This window comes from Strigops habroptila, chromosome 3, assembly GCF_004027225.2.
Source record: "Strigops habroptila isolate Jane chromosome 3, bStrHab1.2.pri, whole genome shotgun sequence".
NCBI lineage: Eukaryota > Metazoa > Chordata > Aves > Psittaciformes > Psittacidae > Strigops > Strigops habroptila.
In genome coordinates this window covers 39,100,360-39,122,185 of record NC_044279.2, presented here as the reverse complement: position 1 = coordinate 39,122,185, position 21,826 = coordinate 39,100,360, and the positions used below count along the sequence as shown (strand labels likewise).

Sequence of the window (21,826 nt, the reverse complement as noted above, 5' to 3'; positions counted from 1 at the left end):
TCTTTCTGCTTATTCAAAATTTACATAATTCGAAAAGAACAAAAGACAGACTTTGCTTTCTATTCCAGTCTCAGTCCTGTTAGTCTTGGAGTGCCTAAGAGTACTTCCAAGCACAAATTCAGTATTTACTGTGGAAATCTGCTTTCTATTAGTCCCAGCATTTGAATGTGTTTTGAAAAACTCCTCACATCAAAAAATACTTTTCTTCCATGTTTTCAATTGTGAAACCTCAGTGTATCTATTCAGCATTATTAAACTGTTATCTCAACTGAAATGGGAGCACAATCAAAAGGCTGGGTATTATCTATCTTAGCCATGCCTCCATGTCAGAAAATTAAGACAGTGATGAATTACACATTACTATACAAAATTTTATTATCAGAGACAAAATTCAAATTTGTTCTGCTTAAAATACAGAAGATAAAGTTTCTCATTAAAAAAAAAAAATCCATTTACTCAGTCTTTAGATTGGAATAAAAATTTTATGTTGAACACATAGTAGTCCCATATTTATAGAGTCATTTTTAAAGGCATATCATAGAAAAACACTGTTCTGGTAAACTGTAACAGAAATTCATGTATTTTATTTGGCTAATGGTCTAAATTGTTGATTAGTTCAATAGTCATTAATTAACATTGTAAGAATAACTCTGCTTTTATTCTGAAATCCTAGGATGCTTCAAACAACGAATGAAAAATCTTGTTAAATTTGGTATTTTTAGATACTGAGAATTAGTTAGTATCTTCCCGCTATGTGCAAAATATATTCTTTTCTATAAAAAATGAAAAGAGAGAAGAGCATTTGGTTCTCTATAAAGTTAAGTTGTGATTTTAAGCTCAGCAAAAAACATGTCCCCACATCCCTCCCTTGAAACCTGTGCAGAAACAGGTTTCAACCTAAATCACTTTCCAGAAATATTCTTTCAGCCATTTGCACAATCTGATACCTTAATTTGAAGCATGTGATTTATCCCACGGAAATCAGTGGGACTGCCTATGTGCCAATCATGTGTTGAGTTAAGGCCAACATAGCCTTACAATCTGCCTATGTCCAACTGCTTTGCCGAGTTGAAACTTTTAAGTAGGATCTATAAATATAAATAACCGGTGAAAGGTTTGTCAGAGCAAAATGTCCAGAACTAGAAGCTACACATGCATGTATATATAGTACATAGAGGACTGTGAGATTATACGATGATCTATGTTCCCTTTAAATAAAAATGGCATTCTGATCTTACAAACACTACTTTGTGTGATACCATCGGTAAACTGTATCTAAACTGAGCCAGCTCCACCTCTTACTTGACAAACTGAATTCCAAAGAGTACAGATTTGAAAAGTGATGGAAAAATATGTTCTTCTAATTACAGTATTCAGAATTAATCTACGGCTGAGACAGAATTAATAGAGGGACTCATCCATTATAATAAGCATTAATAGCTGCAGGACATCTTCTTAAGGTGTCAAAAGATCTTACATGTGGAGTCTCTTGGAAAAATAACGCAATTTATTATTGAGCCTTTATTTTCAATAGTATGATCCATTTATGCCATTGATGTGTGCGTAGTGGAATAGATCATTAGTTTTCAGGGAACTAGTATATGTTTATCTTCTGCAAAAATAGAGCAACTGAACACCTTTCAGTAAAACATCAGACAGGGAGCTACATCTCTGTTTTTATAAGGCTATACGTCTCACCCACACCAAAGCCTATTGTCCCTCAAACATAAAAACAACATAGCAAAATTACATTTACACATATAATAAAGCTGTCTTTGTACAGGGTAGTTTTATACATTAATTACAATGATGTTTCCATTAGAAACTGTCAGAATAGCTTTTTTTCACAGAGCGTCTAAGTCCAGGGAAGTCCACCTCTGCTGAAATCTACTGTTTGCAGGATAAAAAGAGGGTAGTAACCACACTCTTCACAGTACAGTATTTTGCAGTTCTCCAAACATGTTGTAAAGATTTATCACATTGGAACCGATCACAAAGTATTACTCTAACAAAAAGCAAACAGAAAACAAAAAACATTTGTCATTCAGTATGCGCTACTGAAACCTAGATACAAATATGTAAAACATCGTGTACACTAGTCCAGCTGTCACCTCAGGGGGCTGTTCTGAAAGCAATGGGTTAGATCCTCAGCTGCAATTCACATCAGTCACTTCAATGGATCTACCTCACCATGCATCAGCGGAGGATCTGCAGTGTCACCAGTTTGGCTGCAGGTGATTACATCTTATTATTAAATATTTCTGTAATTATTAAATTACCAAAATGCATGGCAGAGAACTGAGATTGCATCTTGGCTCTTGACCTCATCTTCTGTGCTGAGGCTATCCTTGATCACGCAAATGCAAGTGATGCTGTCCAGGAAATGTTGGGGCACTGTGGCTAAAGCCTCCTGTCTTGTGACTGCTGACTACTGCCTGCTGTAGCACAGTCCCCTCTGCTCTCACAACCCTGCTCACCTCTATGTTCTCTACCAACATCGCTTTGACATCCTTAGGAGATGGTGCATGTAAAATAAGCAAAGTAATTAGAAATACTGTTTGGCAGTGTCATGTTTAATTCACTAGTTACAAATCAGCCAAACAGAAATGCATTTTTTTCTGAGAAAGGACATTTGGTCTGACCCACAACACTTGCTCATGTTGGTGATTCTCCTTGACATAGCTCAATGGAACCAGTTCCATACATCTTTTATAGAATCTGGCTTCAATTGTATTACCATGTAGGGGTACTCTGAGGTCAATCTACTCTCCACTGTCAGCATGGGCACAGGATGGAACTAAGTTTAATCAGCTTCTTCAAAATACACCTGATTTTAAAACTCTGCTCCAACTAGGGCATGTAGGTTTACTTTGGTGAAAAATCCTTACACCCTTTCTCCCTTTCCCTCTCATTAAAAACTAGATTACTCATGTCAGCATGGACTTCCTGCCTGTGACAGGGGGGTTGGAACTAGATGATCTTAAGGTCCTTTCCAACCCTAACCATTCTATGATTCTATGATTTTTGCTCAAGTCGGAGTGGTTTCACTGGGTTTCAGTATTGGTTTTAAGATACACAGAAGCCTCCAGAGTCATATGAGAAACACAGTGGCCAGGTTTTTTAGTTTTATATGCAAAGAGGAACTGTCACTAGTGCATACAGATTTGCACAGGCATCTGAATTTTTTGATGATATTAGCACAGTAACTACTGTTACTACTATTATTACCACAAATCTGTAGTGACATCATTCTAAACCGTTTGTTAGGAAACTGTCCGAGAAACTCATGGCACATTTCAAATATTTTGGTCAACTTTTGTTGGAGTTGGAGTGACCAGAGCTCTGGGATGTAGGTATTTCTAGGCAATGCAGGCTCACTAGCTGTACCTTCATTTCCTGCTAGCAGAAGACGACACTAATCTCTGAAGATCACCCATAACCCATAACCGGCAAAGGGACCTTCTGATCCTACTATCTAGCTGACAGAAACTTGGATGGAGCCTCCCTGCACTTCAGTGGCTCCCAGCTGCCCTCCTGACCTGGGTGCGATAGCGGCAGCAGTGGGTGATGCAGCCAGCAGTTTTTGGACTGCCCATTCAAAACTGGGTAAACAGCTTCTGTTCAGGCTGCTCAGGTCCTTTTACTTCTTCATGCTGATTCTGACTAGGACAGGCAGCCTGATATGGTGAGTACTCATAATAGGAGTGGTGGTAAGTTGATTATATACACAAACAGTTTTCAAAGCCACATCCCTTTCCCTCAAAAAGAAAGTTGCACATTTGACTCAAAGTTTGTTTTCATTTACGTCAGTATCAGCTATGATCATGCGGAAAACCAAAACCTTATTATGCAGGTATCTAGACAAAGGCACCCCCAACTGCAAATATTGGCTTCACTTTATTCTATCCAAATAATGATACTTACTGACATTTTATGGGAAAATTAGCTCTATGGAGGATTTTTCACATGAATATATATATAATTTTCATCTTTTATTCTTTACTACTAAGGACTTAATTGTATGGTACAGGATCTTTGCTGTAAAAGCACTCTTCTGCATCAGTGAAGATATTTCCTTTGACACTCTAAAGCTCAGTGAAATATCCACAACAGCCCAAAAGCTACACAAAATTCATCTTCAGTTTCCAACATAGTATTGGAATTCTTGCTATATTCACTGAAAAGATCATCAAAGGTCACAAATTTGGATGTACCTGAGGACACATGAAGTTTTTTTCATCAAAATCAATGTCCAAATACTCCCAGTGATAGCAGAAGTGACATTTCATTTCGGAAAAATGTTTTTACATTGTTCTGCCCTAGTCACAATTAATATCTACTATCATTTTAACATCTATTAGCAGTGGATACATGAATAATTCTACCAGCTACAAAGTATTAGACTGAGATTTTTGCAGTGGAAAATCTTATAAAACTACAATAAGTATTTTTGCAGCAGGTATATTGTTATGCTGGTATAAAATCATGACTATTCATACGTCTTCCTGTATGATTTAGTAAGTAAGTCACATCAATTAACAACTGCAATGGAGCCTGAGTCATACAAAGGCTGATTAGAGACACAGGTCTCACCAAATCTCTGCAAAATGGCATGCAGGGCCTCAGTGAGCTCCACATTCACACTGGATCCACATTTTGTAGCATCTCTTCTCATTAGAAAGGATAAAATTAAACCCTGGATTTGAAAATGCTGACAAGTTTGGGCTATTGGCTTCCTAATCACAATCCGAGTTATAAAAATGGGGCCCATTTTTATATAAGGATAAAGGAAGAAAAAGACTGGTAAAGGAGAAAGAAAATCAATTAGATAAATAGATTTTTCTAAGCAGACTGTATTAGAGTTTTCCATGAGGTATCAACTATTCTTTAACACACAGCTGTGTGGAACTTCTTATTAAAAAGTTTCTAAAGACATATAATTAAATGCAGGGGGGGTTGAATATTGTAGAAAACAGCTATAATTTTGTTGGATTTAATCCATTTAAATTTAATCCTGATTCACTGTGAAACACCAAAATATAAAAAATAAAAGAATAGGAAATTATAATGGAAAGGCCAGCTCAATCTTTGCTATAGCAGTAACAGTGTTCTAAATAATTCTAAAACATTATTAGAATAGAACAATTATAAGCAGTACATCAGTAGGTATGTATAATGGATACATTTAGGGCTTGATAATCTGTGGTAGACCAGTCGCTCAAGGCCACTAAAACATTAATTTACATCCAACACCAGCTAAATGTGCAAGAACTTCAATTCAAATGAACAACAGTGGAATCTTCTGTGCACTGTGCAGAATACATAGGCTGAAATAAACTTTGACTTTGGAACATACAATTAGCCTGCCCTTTATCAATGGAAAGACCAGAAACTTCTATGCACATCCTGGAGGTATGTGGTTTAATCTGTGGTGCTGAAAAAGAAATGTCATCAAAGACAATCTTGAATAAAATTGCAAAGGGACAGACCATTACGCACACTTTTCTCTGAAATCTTCAAAGCAATTCACATTTGAGGACTTGGTTTTCTGCACACTCTTTGGATATCATAATTTTGGCCTTCATTACAGGGTAAAGGTTCTATTAAATAATATTTGGCTTTCTTTTTTATTATATCAAATCTGCATGTGATATTGTCCAGTAGAAATTGAAAATGTGACGCTATATACTGGCATTGAGGTTGAGTTTGGTCAACCACATGAAATAATACTTTGCACTTTTAAATGCCTTTCATCAGAGGATATTCAAGTGCTTTGCTAACATTAGTCAAGCCTCACAACACCCCTGTGAGGTAGGTAAAATACATAGGAGGAGAAGGATTTCACTCAGCTTGGACATGATAATGTCTCTGGCCATTAAGTTCACTAGCATTGCAACATAGCACAAAGGTTTAGGGCTTACTATAAGGCAAAGAATTAACAGTACAAGAGCACAGGATTCGCTCTTCTTTTGGTTACATGTGGTCAAGCGAACATACAGAGCTATGTAGCACCAAACAGTGGAGCAAATGGCCACACAAGGATTTCATGCACCCAATCCACAAACAGCACCCTCTGCATGGTAAAAGACACAAAATGACAGACTGAAGATGGGTACAACTTAGTTATGGGATGTGTTTACCAATTCTTGAGGAGCAGGGTACCATGGGAATGACAGCCCAGAAAACAGTACTGTCTCCACACAACTCTGATAATATCTGAAAATGCTTGGATTTGGTTCCTTTTGCACTAGTGTTTCAATTCACAATTTACTGGGAACAAGAAACTGCAAGAGTAAATCATGTTGGTAACTTCCATGACTTGTGAAGGAAGGAAACAGATAAAATGGCTGCTCTCTACTCTGGCTGGCCACGTGTTCCCAATGTACAGGGCCATGATGTGGTCACACGGGATGGGGTAGGATAAAGAAACACTGTCATACATCTACATTCACCCTCTGAAGCTGCTGCAGTCTGACTCCTGAAAACTCTGTGTAGTTTTGTGGGTTGTTTTCTCCACAGTGTAGACATGAGAGAGGATTTGTCCCCCATCAGTTTTATCCTCAACACTTAGCACCAATGGTGCAGATAGTTGTACAAGTAGCAATTCCACTGTGTCACTGATCTTTCAGATTAAGGATTGAGAAAAAGGAAACAAATGTCATTCATCTACAGCAGTCTATGTAAAACACAAGAAAACAGAAAGAAAACAGTGTTCGTGGTATTAGCCCATATGAATAAACACCCCAGACATGCACACACATACACTTTTTTTCTCCATATTGCACTTTTCTAAATTAGCATGAATGGCACATCCCATATTTGCAAAAGTATTGCCCACATAGAGAATCTGACCTGTCTATCATAATAAATTGATACAGAGGCTGGTCTACCACATGCAAGACAGCCTTCTTAGGTAATTTTATATCTCTGCATGCAAGACACTCTCCCTTTTTGCTAATTTCCATTTGAATCTTCCATTTATCTATAATACCTGTGCACAGTTACCTGCATAACTTAGTACTGCACAGGTTGGGTGACCCATTGTAAGTATCACTGCCTTGTAAAATAGTTGAGAAGAGGTGGTTCATGGATTCTGTGAAATCAATGTGAAGTTACCCTCCGACATTGCATACGTTCACAGCTAGAACTACACTGTTCCACTGATCAGCACTGAATAAATGCATATAATTGTAATGCATGGATGTTGTCCTTCTTGTTTCCCTTCTCCCCCTGCCTCCATGCCCCTTTATCTTTCTCCTCTCTATATATATTCTCCTTATTTAAACATGGAAATATGGAGACTGCAGATACAACTGGCTGGCATCTTTGTAACTATTAAGCGACAAACTGAGTGGTAGACTAACTGGCAGCTAGCTGGAAAGTTAACTTTACATCTCATACTGCCCCAAGTTGGAAGCCTTCTACATTTCCTTTTCCTTGTTTTCCTTTTGTTCATTGCAACACTGATTGTCGTAGATAGTCTTTGTGCTTTGTATAATGCCCATCTTTGATGTAACTGGAACTCACATACAAAATGTGGCTGTTTTACATAAGCATGCTAGAATACAGGCAGGGATGGTACAAGCATGCACAAAATAGCCATTGAAGGAGTTTTTGTTTGTTTTTCTTCAACATTTACATGCACCACTTAATATCACGTTTGGTTTTTTACATTGAGGACTGGATTTCACAAGCATTCATGATCTTCTCTTCTAAAAAGCTTCTTGACAATTTCACAAAAGCCCAGTGTAAAAAAAAACCAAAAAACCCACAGTTAAAAAACAGAGGAAAAAAACCTTGTTCCTGCAATCTGATCTTGTCTTCATGATTTTAATGTTGAACAGTTCTAAAATGTTTCCTCTTCCTCTTGCAGAGCTTCATGTTAAATGCTTGGCTGGAAAGACAGATTAATGTGTCAAGGATTTTCTTAGCCACTGGAATAGTTCCTCCTTATAAAGCCTTTTCCACCGCACGTTGGCTTCCACTGTTTCCACGGCACGAGAGAAAGAGACAGCAGCTCCTCCTTCATAACTCTTTATAAAGTTCTTCAGCTGGAAATACAAGTTAACAGGTTAAATTTGCAGGAACTAAAGAAAGTAAACATTCCCACTGCACACAAACAAGTCAGGCATTTAGGACAAATCTCCACCATCACTGTTGAAGTAAACGCAGTATCATGTAGAAAGACTTAATAGGAAATGTAATAAGACAGCAGACTGGCAATTAGATGTGATGCAATTGCTTCACATTCACTGGAAGATATTGACATGTCAGTGAAGATCACATTAATATCCTTACCTCCTCTCCTGCAGCCCAGCTGTTCCAAACTTTTATTTCTACATAAGAAACCAAACTGGGAGCACTGGAAATGCTTCTAATTCAGGTTTATATGCAAATATCAGCAGAAGGCAGCCCTGATGCCCTTTGGTTTTATTAAGTTTCACGACAAATTTATTTCATTTTGATTTGCAGAACCCTTTTGATGATATAATACAGCTCAGCTGTTTAGAAAAGGAATGGATGGTTACAGTGTGCAGAGAATGGCAAAATAGCAAGTGGGCACTCGATGATCTTCGAATGCCTGAAACAGATTCCTTCCCTTATGAGAAAACTTTGATCTTTTTTCAGCAGACTGAAAAGGCCCCTGCCCTGTTCTTGTGTATACGCAAATTATAGCACTATCATCTGGATTATTATCACTGATAGCACTGGTGTGTTTTGAATTACTGTTTTTTTAAAGTGAGAATTGCAAGGCTGATCTGCACAGTAGGTTGCTGTTATGTTGGCTTGTATAAAATTAGGGGGGTTTAGCAACACTTGTTCATAATTAGTTAACTTTTATTTCCTGGTGACACCAAATTCATTTTGTTTATTTAAATCTAACTTCCAGTAACATCTCTTTGTGCATGGACTCAAAACTGATAAGGCTGATCCTTCAACTGTCTCATTCCCATCACCATTAAAAGCATGAGAGGGACCTGGAAATTAGAATTTACCTGATCTCTGTACTTTTTATCCCAAAATTTTTACAAGGCCAGTTTCTTTTAGGTAAAGTATAAACAGGCAGCCTGCCAATACTGTCATGGAGGTGGAAACTAAAAGTACAGAAGGCTTCCTGGTGCAGGGCAGATACTCAAACCTGGCCAGCGCTGTCCTTCCCACCTGCATAGCTTTGAAGAAACCAGCTGTGGCTCATCTCTAAGTTGCTGAGGCCACTAGACTTGAGTGCAGGCAAATGGTTGAACACAAAATATATGCAATCAGATTTCAATTAATGGTGATGATGCTGCATAAGAATCATTTGATCCATTTGAGGTAACATCGAGCAGCTGCTAAGCAGAGCATAACCACACGACTACCTCAGTCAAGGCAGATGCTAAGTTAAAATGAGAAACCTTTGCAAACTAAATAAGAAGTACTTAGCATTTATAACAAATTATTTTGGTGTCATCTGGACAGAATATTGGATTAACAGTTTTTCTCACATGGAAATATTGTAGACATAAGAAAAACCGAATAGGCACTGGCAGCTTCTGCTTTCAACACCGGGGTTTTCTAGGGCTGTCCTCCGCAGCATAAGCTAATGTGAATAGGAAGATCTCATTTTTAGTTTCTCAACCAATAGTCAAGAGGAAAAAAACCAAACCTACATATCCAGCCAAGCACAGAGAAGTGCCTGCACCTCCTGACATGATCTCTACATACTCAGGTGCTTTTGCAATCTGCTCCTCATCCTCATGCTGCCCAGCCACAGCACGGGTCTGCAACTCCAGCCGAGCAAACAGAGTTTCCAGACAACCAACACCTTATGGCTCCTGCCCTGGTTCCTGCTTACAACAAATACAGCCTCATGTGCTGAAAGTAATTTAAAAATTACCTCTCTTAATTCTTCTTCAGTATTGAGGAATTCTGTGACCCCACTGATAAGCTTTGAATTCATAAATAATGCTTCCCCATACCTGTAAGGGCAAAAAGAAGACGCACAGAGTTAGTGCAAGTGCCCTGCCAGCTGAAAATTAGAAAGTTGTCTTCTGTAAGCAAGGGAGAAGACATGGGACTGATTCTGGGGGTGCCAGGGAATTGGTCACTGGTATTACAGTGTTTCATGCTAAAAATCTGGACTGAGATTAGGCTGAGCTATTTGTACTTAACTTTTAGTCAGATGATATTAAGCAGAATGGGCTTAACCACAGTCACAGATGAGAGCTCCAGAGGAGGAGAGGACCAAACCACACCACCACCTCACGCTTAATGAAAAAGCTTTCCATGTAATGACACTCAGGAGCTCAAAATATAGGAGCCAAAGAAGGAGCAGAGCAGCAACTGTGGAGAAGTATTTGGAGAAGCCCTTCTAGCCGTACCATTAAAACAGACTTTTTGAAGTGCTGCAGCCTTCTCTGCATTTTGTATTCATCCACCTCATCTACATTATAAATAGCATCTCGATAAGTGAACTGGATCAAATTTTCTTTTTCCAGTACCTGATAATTAAAATAAATAATACTGATAGAGAATAAAACTGCTAAAATAATCCTCTGGGCCATGGCGAAGCATCTTCAAAGAACCAACATGGAATGAAAATTTGAAAGCTTGGGCAAGGAATATTTAAAGGGTAGGATATTCAGCAGCAATCAGCAAACTGCAGGTAGTTGCTCCAAAACTGGCCATTCAAATCCGGATGTTCCGCTCACTTTTCTACAAGATTTTTTCAGCCCCACCAAATGAAGCATCTACATTACTTATAAGATTAAACAGATTACTCCTGAATTTTTACATTTCATGTTGGAGTAGTTTGGTTTTTTTGGTTTTGTTTTGTTTTTGTTTTCCAAAGTCAATATAATTCCATTGGAAACTGAAAGTAAGTCTTTTGTTCAAATTAGATATCATTCAGCACAGAAAAAGGCACTTGACGAATAGTTATTCTTATCTATGGATCTGTGCATACATCCAAAGCAATATAATCTGAACATGACTGTTTTTAAGATAGGGAATCCAGCTCACCTGTCAGATATGAGTAAGTGATACCAATAGACTTCACTGCAATTAAGTTTTTATTGGGGAACAATTCAGTTCATAGCCTACTTTTAAGAACTGATTTAGAGGAGGAATTCAAAATTCAAAGTGAAATGAACTAGCACAGTCACAGATTTTTGTACTGCTTCTATTAATTGTAAATTAATTACCCTTAAATGCTTAGGTACTGTAAGCCACAGTCCTTTCAAAAGGGAGAAAGAAAGAGAGAGGGAGAGGGATAGCAGCAGGGAGGGGGATAGAAAGAGAGTTAAGAGAACTGTGTATTCTTTGAGAAGATTCTGTTTTAGGGAAAATATACACTGTGTTGCTTGCTACCTTGAGCTTGTGGGGGGGGGTGGGGGGAACAGCTAGAGGTATTACAATCCTACTCCCTGACAACTAATAACTGAATTATTCATGGATATTTCAGCAAATGCATCTCTTTTTCCAAAAATTCAGTCATACTGACATATAAGGACATCGAGAGGCAAACACCTCCTATGGAAAGTATGGATTTCATGGTCCGTTAAGCATGTTTAGACTTTCTAACAAAGTCCTTTATTATTACAGTCTCAGCTTAGCCTCATAATTGACTGCTTGGAAAACTGGAAGCTCCTCTTGATGGGGTCTTTTGACAAGGTTACCAACCCACTTTACAGAAGCAACCCCAGAAAAACAGCTGCAGAGATTTTACTTTTCATTCTACTGCAGTCACAGTGCAAACAAGAAGTAGCAGAATTCATTCCACTGAAAATGATACATTCATGAATACTCATGCTGATTACTACTCTTTGCATGTGCTTGGTAAAAAGTCAGCCACTAACACAATTTCTAAACAGGCTCTACTGGCAAAAATTCTAGAAAAGCCACCTCCAAAACTAGTATTTTGCAGGTGTGGAACATAAGTATAAATAGAAAAACTATATGGTCTTGCAAGTATCAGTCTTCCCACTGTTTACAGTGAAGACAGCAGCCCTGTTGAACCAGGACCTCACACGCCTAAGCTCCCTGGAAACACCCTAGAGTCACAGGCTCTCCACCAACTGCTTTACTTCTAGGGATCTGAACTCCAATGCCTCACATTCATGCACTTGTGCTAACTCAATGTGAGAGGCACCATAGCCCATTTACTTTCAGCAGATGTAAATGGCTTCCTGAATATTGTCAGATTCCCAAATGCTGACAGATGATTAAGCATTTGACAATGAAGGGATAACAATATGTTGTTGCAATTGTAACTCTTTTACATGCTGTGTTTTAAAGATAGAGGAAATAATAGTGTTATAATTTAATCACCCTCAGCTATTTCACATTATTATCTCAAACATCAATATCTTTTATAATATATTCAATGGAAAATACCATTGAGATATCACCTTATTAAATTAATGTTTTGTATAAAATACATTAATTAAAAACAAAATTAAATAATAAATTATAATTATAGAAAAAAGATGCCTTGGGACAGATTATATTTGAACTATAATTCTGCAATAAAACTTGTATTTAAAAAATATATGTATTTAAAAATATATGTGACCAGTAGGTCTTCCCCTTCGGCTCTGCTCTCATGAGATCCCACCTGGAGTACTGTGTCTAGCTCTGGGGCCCCAAGATAACATGGACATGGAACTGTTGGAACAAGTCCAGAGAAGGATCACGAAGATGCTCTGAGGGCTTGTTCAGCCTGGAGAAGAGAAGAGTCTGGGGAGACCTTAAAGCAGCCTTCCAGTACCTAAAGGGGGCCTACAACAAATCTGGAGAGGGACTTCTTACAAGGGTATGTAGTGACAGGACAAGAGGGAATGGCTTTAAGCTGCAAGAGGGTAGATTTAGATTGAATATTAGGAAGAAATTCTTTACAGTGAGGGTGGTGAGGCACTGGCACAGGTTGCCCAGAGAAGTTGTGGCTGCCCCATCCCTGGCAGTGTTCAAGACCAGGCTGGACGGGGCTTTGAGCAACCTGTTCTAGTGGAAGGTGTCCGTGCCCATGGCAGGGAGTTGGAACTAGATGATCTTTAAAGTCCCTTCCAACCCAAACCATTCTGTGATATGATATGATTCCATGATAAAAATGTAGTAGCAAGCTTAAATCAGAAGCCTAATTTTGCATTCTATCATGTCACTGTTTCACTGAACATTAAGCGGCAAGGTGTTAGACTAATTTCACCCTCTCAAAGTCTCACTTAAAAGGTTTTCACCTATAATTACAAAACAAAGTTATTTTCAAAATATATCACAAATGTACAATGTGCATAAACTATTTCATTCCACTGCATTGAATTTTTTGGTGATTGATACAAACTCAACAGGATGCCCCTTTCAGAAAAATGCAACGGCTATAATCCTTTTCATGGCTCTGAATTGTGTTTGGAGATCAAACTGAGTGTAGATAACATGAAGTCAGTGTTGAACAAAGAGACAGACTCTCTGTTATTTTCCCAATAACAGGTTTTTGATGAGGCTTTTCTGATTGTTAGGAACTCAGGCAACACAGTGATGCATTCCAAGCAATTGAGATAAATGAAATTAAAATTTTAGGTGAAGTTAAGCTATTTAAAATTAAAACACAAAAAACCTGACATCTGGCATAGTTTTCTAAATCTTGTCCATTTGTCTACGCTGCTTAATCTTGACAACGTCTAAAATCACAGGTGTTGGCTAGGTTGTCAGATGAATGTACTTGCTAAGAAAGGACATATGTGTTTGTAGATTTTGACAGATTTATCCCTAAGCTCTGCAAAAATCCTTGGAGGAACCAGAAAAAATATTTGCTATCCAGTGCATAACTAACTGCACTGGGTTGCATAATAGTAATGGGCCTGCCATCCACTTTCTGTGTGAAAGCCTAGTTCCTGGAATAATCATATGAGAAGGAGAGGATGCCTTATTTTTAAACTTTCCAGCACTCTTAGAGCTTTTTCGAAATTGCTTTCAATAGTATACTCCTACAATATAAACTTCCAAAACCAATTCCAGCTCAAACCTATTTTACCAACTGAACTTCTAAAATCCCACTATATCATAAAGTATTATCCAAAACAGCACGAACGACTTATTGCATCTTTAGGCAAATTGCACAGTCTCTGAGTTACCTTGACTACTTTTCTGATGCTGTGAAACCTATAGTAAGTTTGTACCTATACATCAGTCACTAGAATTTGGCCGCTTAAGTACAGCATCTTAAATATACAATTTTAAATATTCTGTGGTACACTAGATGGCTCCTCACAAGTACAGAATGAAACAGATATCCAATATTTTTTCTGCCAACACCATGGGAGTTGCCTGGCATAGGTTCCTGGTGTTCTCGGACACCTGCCTTTAAGAACTTGTACCTCATCCGAGTTGTGGTCCCTTCTAATCTGTCAGTATCAGTTGAGCTGCTGTGAAATCTTTCCGGCCCTCAAGCTGTCCCTAAAGAACTAAAGAAATTTGTCATTCATTGAACTAATATCAAAATCTTCATCAAAAAGGATTTTAAAATGTTGACTGCACTTCTGAGTAGGCAGCATGTCACATTTGCTCAAAGAGAAAGAGAAGCAGTTATAAGGAACAACCATGTCTCCTTCCTGTTCCTCTATTTTTAATTCAAATTGTTTCTCCTCTATTACTTGAAACTCTCCTGAAACACAGAGTGGAAGGGAAGGGGATGACACTATATTAGCATACTTTTGAAAACTGAAATGCTTCAAAAAGTATTTGTTTTTTTTTTTCCACGATTGAAATAATGCTCTTGTAAAGATTTTTTTCCTATCAAACTTAAAATCAGCAAAATTCCTCTGGGAACTGCTGCTTTTTTTACATAAAAGTAGAACTGCAGCACTTGATATATAGATAGAATTCATTATCGTAAGTGCAGACACAATACAGTAATACATAAGTATAGAGATTTGCTAAGAGATGTCTATATGCTTGTGTTTGACAATCCATTAATAAATGTATTTATGACTCATATGTATGTATTTCATATTTAGATACATCTCTATGGATTAAAAGACAATGGACTAGATTCAGGAACTTACAGGAATAGATACATATACAATACTTACATGAATGACATCAAAATAAGAAAATTAAAATAAATTTAGACTTTTTATCTTTACCTAGCATTTAATATTTTCCATTTTTCTCTGAAAAACTTCCAAGCAAGATCCCTTCCATGTGGATTTCGAGCTACGTGGATTATCACATCAATTGCATCCTGATCCAGGACAACTTCTGAGTTGAGAGACAAATTCAAAAGCCTAGTGGGAGAAACAAGTTAAAAAAATCCTGTTTAGTTTCACCAACACATAGTCTAAAAACAGCACATCAGAAAACTCTCAGAAAACAACAACAAATCACTACTACCAAATATATGCTTTCTTTAAGTATCCAAGTGAGCTCAGTGGTTTATTTCTATGATTCCGACGACCAGACACATTTACAAATCAGACAAATCTTAATGTAAAAGGATTTTAGAAAAAGCTGAGTGGAACTTTATATGTGTATTTTTATGAAATCAGTAAGATCAGACTGGTCAAAACATTCAAATAAAGGATATGCTAACCAAAAATATAACAGCAATTATAATAGGACTTCAAGTATTTCCAATGAACACAGGAATATCTGGAAGTGAAAAGACATATTATGTGCCAATTTTCATATGCATTAATGCACAAACATAAGGCAGTTTAAACAGACAATAACCCTGTGTGTGAAAAGTAGTTCTTTCATTTAGACCAAAGCTCAAGTGATGATCCATAAGTGTTGAAGTGATTATCGGTAATAGATACAAATAAATAATATTTTCGTACCTATTGAGCAAGTTCCTGTCATCACTGCATGTTAAGGCTTCTAATAATATTTTCTTCTCAGACACTGCTGTGGTAGAATGAAATTTCATCCAGATGAACTCCCATACATCTTCATCCATCAGTGAAACTCCTGTACAGTAGACAATGTCTCTCACATTGAGTGGGATTCTAAAAAAAATATATATCAGTAATATTATTGTGGTAAATAAACAGCTTCTGGATATTAAAAACACAGAATCTTAGAATGGTTTGGGTTGAAAAGGATCTTAAGATCATCTAGTTCCAACCCCCCTGCCATAGGCAGGGATGCCTCACACTAGACCAGGTTGCCCAAGGCTCCATCCAACTTGGCCATGGATGCTTCCAGGGATGAGCAGCCACAACTTTTCTGGGCAATCTGTTCCAGTGCCTCACCACCCTTACAGCAAAGAATTTCTCCCTTATATCTAATCTAATTCACCCCTTAAAATCTCTCTCCCTAAATCTCTATCTAAGGAGGAATATTACCACATTTATGAGACGCCAACATTAGAGTGCAACAGTAATCTTCTTCTCTTTTGAAAATTACATTTACATCTCTTTGCTGCCACCAGAATCTCCCAGGCCATCCTAACAGATTTTCTAATGGGTAACACATGCTTGCCATTCTTTTTATAACACTGTCACATTGTCAAGAGACTATAAATTACGGTCATCTGGTTCATCAGCACATAACGTGCCACATAACCTGCAGGACAGGTAACATAAGCTCTCCAAATTAGCATGGGATCTTATCACTCTGTTCCTGGGCTCTAAGCCAAACCTCTTCTTCTTGTCCCTAGTACTGAGTTTTTAGAACAGGAGCTGATCAGCCAGAAACTCCTCCTTGCTTATGCCGTAAAGTGCTCCATCTCCATATAGTAAAATACAAGTAAGGAAGGATGTGCTGAGAAAATGCTACTTTAAATGGTGTTTTCAGGAGTGAAGAAAACAGGAGGATCTGTTAATTTTTTTCAGCACTTTAATACCAGTACAAAACCAGCTATGCCATAGGACGGTTGTGAACTGTGATTATTGGTCAAGCAATACAAACTCAGACTACATTTAAATGAAAGCTTCTTGAAACCAAATTCAGACCTAGTATAAGATGTGAATATGTACCATTTTCTTCTAAAATCACTGTGTAAGAACATGCCCATCCCAAGCAATGCTAAGCAATCAGCATTGTTACAGCTATGACTACACAGCTCAAGCAATTCCTGCATGTCACTGACACATAGGTAGGACCTCCAAACTAAACACAGTTTCTCCCCCTTGATGCCTCCTATTACTTTCTTAGATTTTTTTCCCTCAATGTTTAGATGACCTAAAAAGCTTGGCACTGCAAAAATTAGTAATTCTCCTCAGATTTACTCAGGATCAAAATATTTTGGCTTACGAATGGTCTGTGCAACTGCTTCTGTGGTCCCTATAGAACTGCTGTGCCAAGAGCAAGGAAACCAGAAAATCCTTAAAGCTGACCAGATCCATCAAAAGAGATAGTGTTTAAACATACATTGGCAGTAAAGAAAAGCAGTTATCACTTTCACCAGCCTTTCCATACTACTGAGATTTCATTCTCAAAAACTGAGTGAACATTCATAAAATGTGAGTTTGGGTGACATTTACAGAATTATTCATGTGTGCTAGGTGCTGAATTTCCATTTCACTGTAATGGAATTTGTACTTCTTACTTGAAAGCTTACCATTAAGCTCTTGTTGTGATATTTCAAACATTAATGAATATCAACAGTTTATTTTTCCCCCATTTAACCTTTCTTTCAAAAAGTGCATGCAAAAGAGACTGCATATAATTGAGTCTGTTACAGAAAATTAAGACTGTATATTTAAACACAAGAAATCAAGACATACTAAAATTAATGGAGCAGATATTTAGATGCTGCCTTTGTGTTAGCTTATATTAACTCAGAATGAGGCTTAAAGTTTTCTAAATAACTGCAACTCTCTCAAAACTTCAGTCATTAATTACTATTACGTAAATATGCCATGTATATACATATACATTGCATAGAAGCTGAAAGTGATATTCATTATCGTTGTGTGTCTTGATTTTCTGATACACTGGCTTATCTGTATTTAAAGCACAACTTCCTTACCAGCTTATGTCATTTCTTTGCTTTTAATTTGGGATATAATACACTGACAGCAGCCATAAGAACATACGCTAAATCAAAAGGACTAAGGGATGCTATCCTGACCGTGGGACCAAACAACCCATTGCCCCTAATGTATCTTATCACATGATATCTGAATATGAAGGACAACTGAACCCAGTCAAGCCTTATTTCAATGAAGGAAGGACTTTGTATCTTGACATCCAAACACTAAATCATTTTTTTTTAGAAGCACACGTAGTTCCTTCTGAGTTTTGCTGGCAGAAATATTATCTTTGGTTTACTGCAAGAGATGTGATTCAGCCAGTAGATACTCTAAGGAAATCTAAGGCACCTGGAAAAGGTAATTATTTTTTGGTCGATTGCCCCATTAATTTAGATGGAAGGACTGCCACTCTGTGTTTGGTTAGTACAGTCAGCAGCAGAGGTATCTAGAAGTAGATGTCTAACCCAGAAAGGTCAGCATTCCTCACTTGTGAGGTTTACATTCTTGGAAATTTACAGTAAAACATCTCAATTCAACAGGCTTTCCCAGCCCATTCTCACCTTTTTACGTTCTAAGTGCAAACACTAGTGATTTTAGCAGTAGTGCAGTCAGTAAGCACAGGAGCATTTGAATGCTCTGGGAAGGAAGGAGAAGACATGATATTACTGATTTCATGCCCATAGGTAATAATATACTTGCAGCATCACAACAGATCTACTCAATATCATTCAACCAGTTGCTCTAGGGAAGGTTTTAGGTCTCTATCTATCAGCTAAGTCATTAGGACAATGTGAAAAAAATCAGCTCCTACAAACTAAGACATCAAAACAAACACTGATTTTAAAAGACTTATCTTCAGAAACTACAAAACTTACAGCTGTGAAAAGCTACAAATTACTCCTGTGAGAGGCTTGTAATCAGAACTGTAGAGTGGGGGGTTCTTCTTGTGGAAATGAAAATTGTTTATGAAAATGCGAATATCCCAAAAGTAATTTCTTCTTAACTACTGCCTCAACAGAGAACCCTCTAATTGAATTTTCTCCATTTGTGGGGATTTTTGCTTTCTCTTTTCTCCAGTCATTATGGGCCTGTATTTCATCGTTATCTAAACATCTGAAATCTCACCAGTCTACAGATTTTTTTATTTTATAATTTATAATTATAATGTTTTTCTAAAACTGCGGTTCCAAGGCACTACATCAGCCTGTGGAATGTTTGCCCCCTGTATTAACTGAATCAAGTGGATAAAATTATCACTGTTTTAGTATGGGTTAGGTAGTAACACTGCAGAATATATCCCCTGTTATATGAAACCTCATCTGGGCCTTCAAGGCTGCTCTCATTTTTAAACAGCTAATATGATTGATGGATACTTCAGAAGAATAAAGATAAAGATTAACTTTTGAAAGCATCATTTTAAATGGCTTTTATTTGAATATTGATCCAATTTATTTAACTTTCTTTTTCTTGCTTAAGAGATATGATGGTAAGAATGAAATATGTAGATAGCAGAGCTCATGTTTAAAAATTAAATACTTTGGGAAAAAGCTAAAAATTAAACACTTAGAAAAAAATTAATTAAAATCGTGCTGCGCCTTTACAGAGATTTTTTTTTCAAGAGTGAATAATAAAGCTCTACAATGAGCTAAGAATAATCTTCTAAGATATAATTAATTGCTACATACTTGCTCCTATTTAAAGTATGTTCCAACAATTGAAGATTCAGTTATAAAATTGGACCATAATTATTTATCTTCTGGGCAAACTGTGTTCTAATTTTTTAAAATGTAATTGCACACAGTTTAGACAGTTCTTTGATTAAGTGACAAATTTCAATACCATTTAGGCTACTATTCGACAAAGGAAATTAATCAGAAACATTATTCTTTATTTTTGCAACTATTTAACATTTAACTTAAGCCTGTATTTCTTGATGAGTATATTTATAGTCTTGTTTAATAGGTTACAAGGCTCAGATAAGAAGTAACAATGAAGTATTGGTACTTTGTTAGCAAATCTGTACCACAGATTCTGTCATAAGGAACAGCATCACACAAAGTTTATTTTTTTAAGATGGCAGTCCCAAAGCTTATACCCCCATTTTCTTTTCTGAATTCCAGAAGCCATGCTGCTGGCACCAGTGTGCACATAGAGGAAGGGAGGATCCTCTGCCATAGCACCCAGTCTGAAGAGAAAGGGCAGAATTTCCCCTTGAAAATTGAGGCACAGAGCTGTGGTGGGCTTGACATTCAGGTGCCTGTCATGTATTGAGTTCAAGAGGTATTGATGGACAATGTAGCTTCTCGGGGTGTCAGGCTATGGACAGGTGCCATGTCCCGGTCCTGTGTTTCTGAGCTTCAGGTATCGCATGGGTCTGACAGAGGCAGGCAGAGAACACCTCATCCCTCAAGTGATGGCTACTGCTATAGCTCCTTTCACTTCCTACAGCAGATATGACATAACTGCACATGAACCAGCACACTCAAGCTCTTCAACACTGATTTTAACAACTGGGTGGTGAGTTAAGCACTTCTTTGTGGGACTAATGTCTGAGTCATACACCTTGTTTTGTCCTTTCTGCACTGTTTTTGCAACAAAAATACAGTCCTTTCTGGTCAATTGTTTTACAAAGTTGTGGAGAGATCATTCCTGAATGAGAAAATTGGAGATTAATTTATCTGACTTCTAAGGATTGCAAATTAATTACTGCTAATCCATAATTACTATATAGGATTATATAGGGTAATTTTATTGTGATTTTACACAGAAGTCAGCTACCTAAACCTGCTGCCCCATAAAGCCCAGTTTCATCTTTCACAAGACAAAATCTTACCTCTTTTCAGACATACTCCCCAGATGGTCTTTCAGAGCACTAACTCCTTGATTAACTCATGCATTCAACAGTGTTTTCTTCCTCCTTTAACAGTTTTATTGACTTGAGAGCAAGATTCTACTCAAATGTTGTAACAACCTATTAATTAGTTAATTCACTTCAGCAACACTGGATAACATTAGCTGGCAAGGCTCCAGTAACATTTCAAAATGCATGAAAAGCGATGTTTTATATTTATCAGACATTCATGTGTGAAAAAAATGAGAATAACTCTCACTTGTTCATGTTTGCTGCTAATGATTTCCGAAAATAGCTGGTGGGCATCAAACCTGTGAAAAAAGCTAGTGCTTCTTCCAAGCAACTAAAAAAAAATAATTAACCTCTTGGCCACATTCCCACAAATACTATGTCAGTGGTTAAACTTAAGTACATGTATAAGTGGTTTCAAGACTGTAGCACTACTGTGCACATGTAAAACAAAGCAACAAAATTCTGTATCTCAAATCATTAGAGAGAGAAAGAAAGGAGAACGAAAAGGAAAGAAAAAATGCTTTGTTTGGAAAAACATTTGATTTTCTATCACCTAAGCCAGACTTCATTGAAATTATCTCAATTAATGACTGGTGATTTGTTATTTACACTCCCTCAGATGTATGGATAGTTTAGTTTCTAGATGCGTTACAGTCTCCTTCACACTCCTGCAGTGCAATTTGTTTTTCTGGTGGCATTTCCGTTGGGTAGTTAAAGGTCCATCCAAGTAAGCATACTGCCAATTTAGGCAGGTGGATGGACATGAAATCCATTGTTCCTTGCAGGGGAAACACAAATTCTGCACAAACAAGTATGAAGATTTAGTACTCTCAAAATGGGTTTGTTGCTTATCACTATCTTTGTCCAAATTATGTGATAGAATTCACCTTACTTCATTACTTGCACCTTTCTTAAGACTGATAAAGAATTAACTAGTGTTCCTAACAGTCACAGCAATGTGACAAAGTCTTTGAAATGTCAATCAGAAGTCACTGGAAAAGCCCAGATCCAC

General features: G+C 37.3%; 1 protein-coding gene across 2 annotated transcripts in view; it reads right to left on the bottom strand.

Moving 5' to 3' along the window:
- Positions 1-1,492: 1,492 nt before the first annotated feature.
- TRHDE (thyrotropin releasing hormone degrading enzyme) overlaps positions 1,493-21,826 on the bottom strand; it is a 221,055-nt gene continuing 200,721 nt past the window's right edge. For both annotated transcript variants that reach the window (XM_030480256.2, XM_030480257.1), the window contains 4 exons: positions 15,813-15,980; positions 15,120-15,260; positions 9,878-9,959; positions 1,493-8,051 (listed from right to left, as the gene is read on the bottom strand). In XM_030480256.2, coding sequence (XP_030336116.1) covers positions 7,908-8,051; positions 9,878-9,959; positions 15,120-15,260; positions 15,813-15,980 — 535 coding nt within the window. In that variant the 3' untranslated portion in view covers positions 1,493-7,907. The remainder of the gene's footprint in view (positions 8,052-9,877; positions 9,960-15,119; positions 15,261-15,812; positions 15,981-21,826) is intronic.